This window comes from Doryrhamphus excisus, chromosome 4 (genome assembly GCF_030265055.1).
Source record: "Doryrhamphus excisus isolate RoL2022-K1 chromosome 4, RoL_Dexc_1.0, whole genome shotgun sequence".
In the NCBI taxonomy this organism is placed as follows: Eukaryota; Metazoa; Chordata; class Actinopteri; order Syngnathiformes; family Syngnathidae; genus Doryrhamphus; species Doryrhamphus excisus.
The window spans coordinates 18,115,183-18,116,858 of record NC_080469.1 but is presented as its reverse complement, the minus strand read 5'-3'; the positions used below and the strand labels follow the sequence as shown (position 1 = coordinate 18,116,858).

The following is a 1,676-nucleotide window of genomic DNA, read 5'->3' as shown; positions in this document are numbered from 1 at the left end:
TGTCGTTCTTGTATTTGAGCTTCAGTAGATTGTACATAGTTGAATTGAGACCACAATTAGATAGCTCAACAGGGATGCAGTCATCCAGTATGTCCACAGTCGTGGGAAGGACACAAACATTTATCAATTATAAATACTGGACTGATTAAAAAAAAATCAACAATTTTTTTAAAATCATGAATGAAAGTTTTATTGTTAAATGAAATAGTTTTGAAGAGAATAAGTCATGGGACAGATATGTTAACGATGGAATGCAATGTGCCACAATAGCCACACAAATGTGTATAAAAATGTCTTGCCAAGGAAAGTCCCAACATGGACAACCATCCTCAAAACGGGAATGTCCGTCTCGTTCAGCCTGTGGGGGACTGTAGTCCGGTGTCCCTCCTCCTCATTTCCTGTTGCATGCCTACACACGCAAGTCCTAGTTCCTCTTCACCTTGGCTAGGTTCTCCTGACGCCTCAGCTTCTTCTTCTGTTCCTTGTCACGGGCCTCAATCATCTTGGCCAGTTTCCACGACAACAGGGCACTGGCAAAGAGAAGGGGCGTGAGGGCCAGGATGACAGTCGTCAGTAAGCCGTAGGGGTCTTTGGCAGCCCACTCCACCACATACTCTGCCCATGCTCTTATGTCAATCATGGTGATCAGCGGTGGTGGAAATAATCACACCTGAAAGCTAGAAAAAAAGTATGACAATATCACACCATCGTAGGAGTATATGCAAGTGGTTCATGTATGATAGCAATGTAATAGTAGCTATTGTTTACATGGTCCGCCATCTTTGCTTGGCACACTAGCAGCACGAGCCACAACAACAAAACAAACAATAAAATCGACACAAATTCGAACTAAAAACACACAGACGTAAACAACGTATTTGGACTAATGTGCGCTAGTAAAATCAACGTCACACCTCTGGAACTACACCGAACAAAACATTTTACGGACTCGTCTTCGTTTACGGAGGCGATCGCTACTTGTTGAACTACAAAGCATTTAAACGCACCGCGTAGCTAACCATGCTAGCCCCCGTCACGGTACAAAAACACCAAAAATCGATTCAAAATATCCCCACGTCCGGATGAATAATGACTTACATGCCTTCATCTGCTGCTGATATCAGACGTGAAGTTTCGAGGGGAAAAGGACGAGGGATTAAGCAACACCGTTTACAAGGATTAGCATAGTTGGCTAACTAGCATCCGAATAACGGTCTAACTTTATGAACAAGAAGCACGACAACAAAACAAGAGAGTAAATAAAGGTAAGTTATACTTTCGACACATTAAAATACAATAACTTAAAAGCAACAGACTAACCTGGATGCAGTGGGTTTTTTCGTATTTCTTTATGGTTTCCTAGTGCGTTCTTGTTTCCGGAAGTAGGATTTTAGCGGATGTGGCGTAGTCCCCTGTAGATGGGAGTTGTCGTCCTTTTTGCGGATGAGTCACAAACCTGCAGGATGGGCCAATATATGGTTTTTGCGTCGCATGGGGTCAGCTTTGAAGCACATTTCGGGTTTATAATACTATCTGTTGAATTGAATCCATAACAACCAAAATACAAAAATAATTGACCGCAATTAACAATCGTTAGGTGGGTATAGCTAACTAATTATGTGGCAGGAAACTAACTATTATGCAGATGAGTGATGGTAGCATCTATAACAGGGGTG

At 42.1% G+C, this 1,676-nt stretch overlaps 2 protein-coding genes across 4 annotated transcripts in view; one reads left to right on the top strand and one right to left on the bottom strand.

The window, feature by feature from the left end:
• The first annotated feature begins 135 nt into the window (after positions 1-135).
• LOC131128502 (zinc finger SWIM domain-containing protein 6-like) overlaps positions 136-1,676 on the top strand; it is a 70,457-nt gene continuing 68,916 nt past the window's right edge. The window contains exon 1 of the mRNA XM_058071404.1: positions 136-1,265. The gene's annotated coding sequence lies outside the window, so the exon portion shown is untranslated. The remainder of the gene's footprint in view (positions 1,266-1,676) is intronic.
• smim15 (small integral membrane protein 15) lies at positions 164-1,475 on the bottom strand. Of its 3 annotated transcripts, none has more exons than XM_058071412.1 (2): positions 1,321-1,475; positions 164-677 (listed from the first exon to the last, which is right to left on the bottom strand). In XM_058071412.1, exon 2 carries the CDS (start codon positions 638-640, stop codon positions 425-427), a length of 216 nt encoding a protein of 71 aa, XP_057927395.1. In that variant the 5' UTR covers positions 641-677; positions 1,321-1,475; the 3' UTR covers positions 164-424. The 3 variants fall into 3 exon arrangements, with proteins under 3 accessions (XP_057927395.1, XP_057927397.1, XP_057927396.1); XM_058071414.1 differs by lacking the exon at positions 1,321-1,475 and adding an exon at positions 1,099-1,297; XM_058071413.1 differs by lacking the exon at positions 1,321-1,475 and adding an exon at positions 1,103-1,297.

Excerpts from the sequence above, each read along its gene's own strand:
- smim15 (XM_058071412.1), bottom strand. The coding sequence starts at position 640 with ATGATTGACATAAGAGCATGGGCAGAGTATGTGGTGGAGTGGGCTGCC.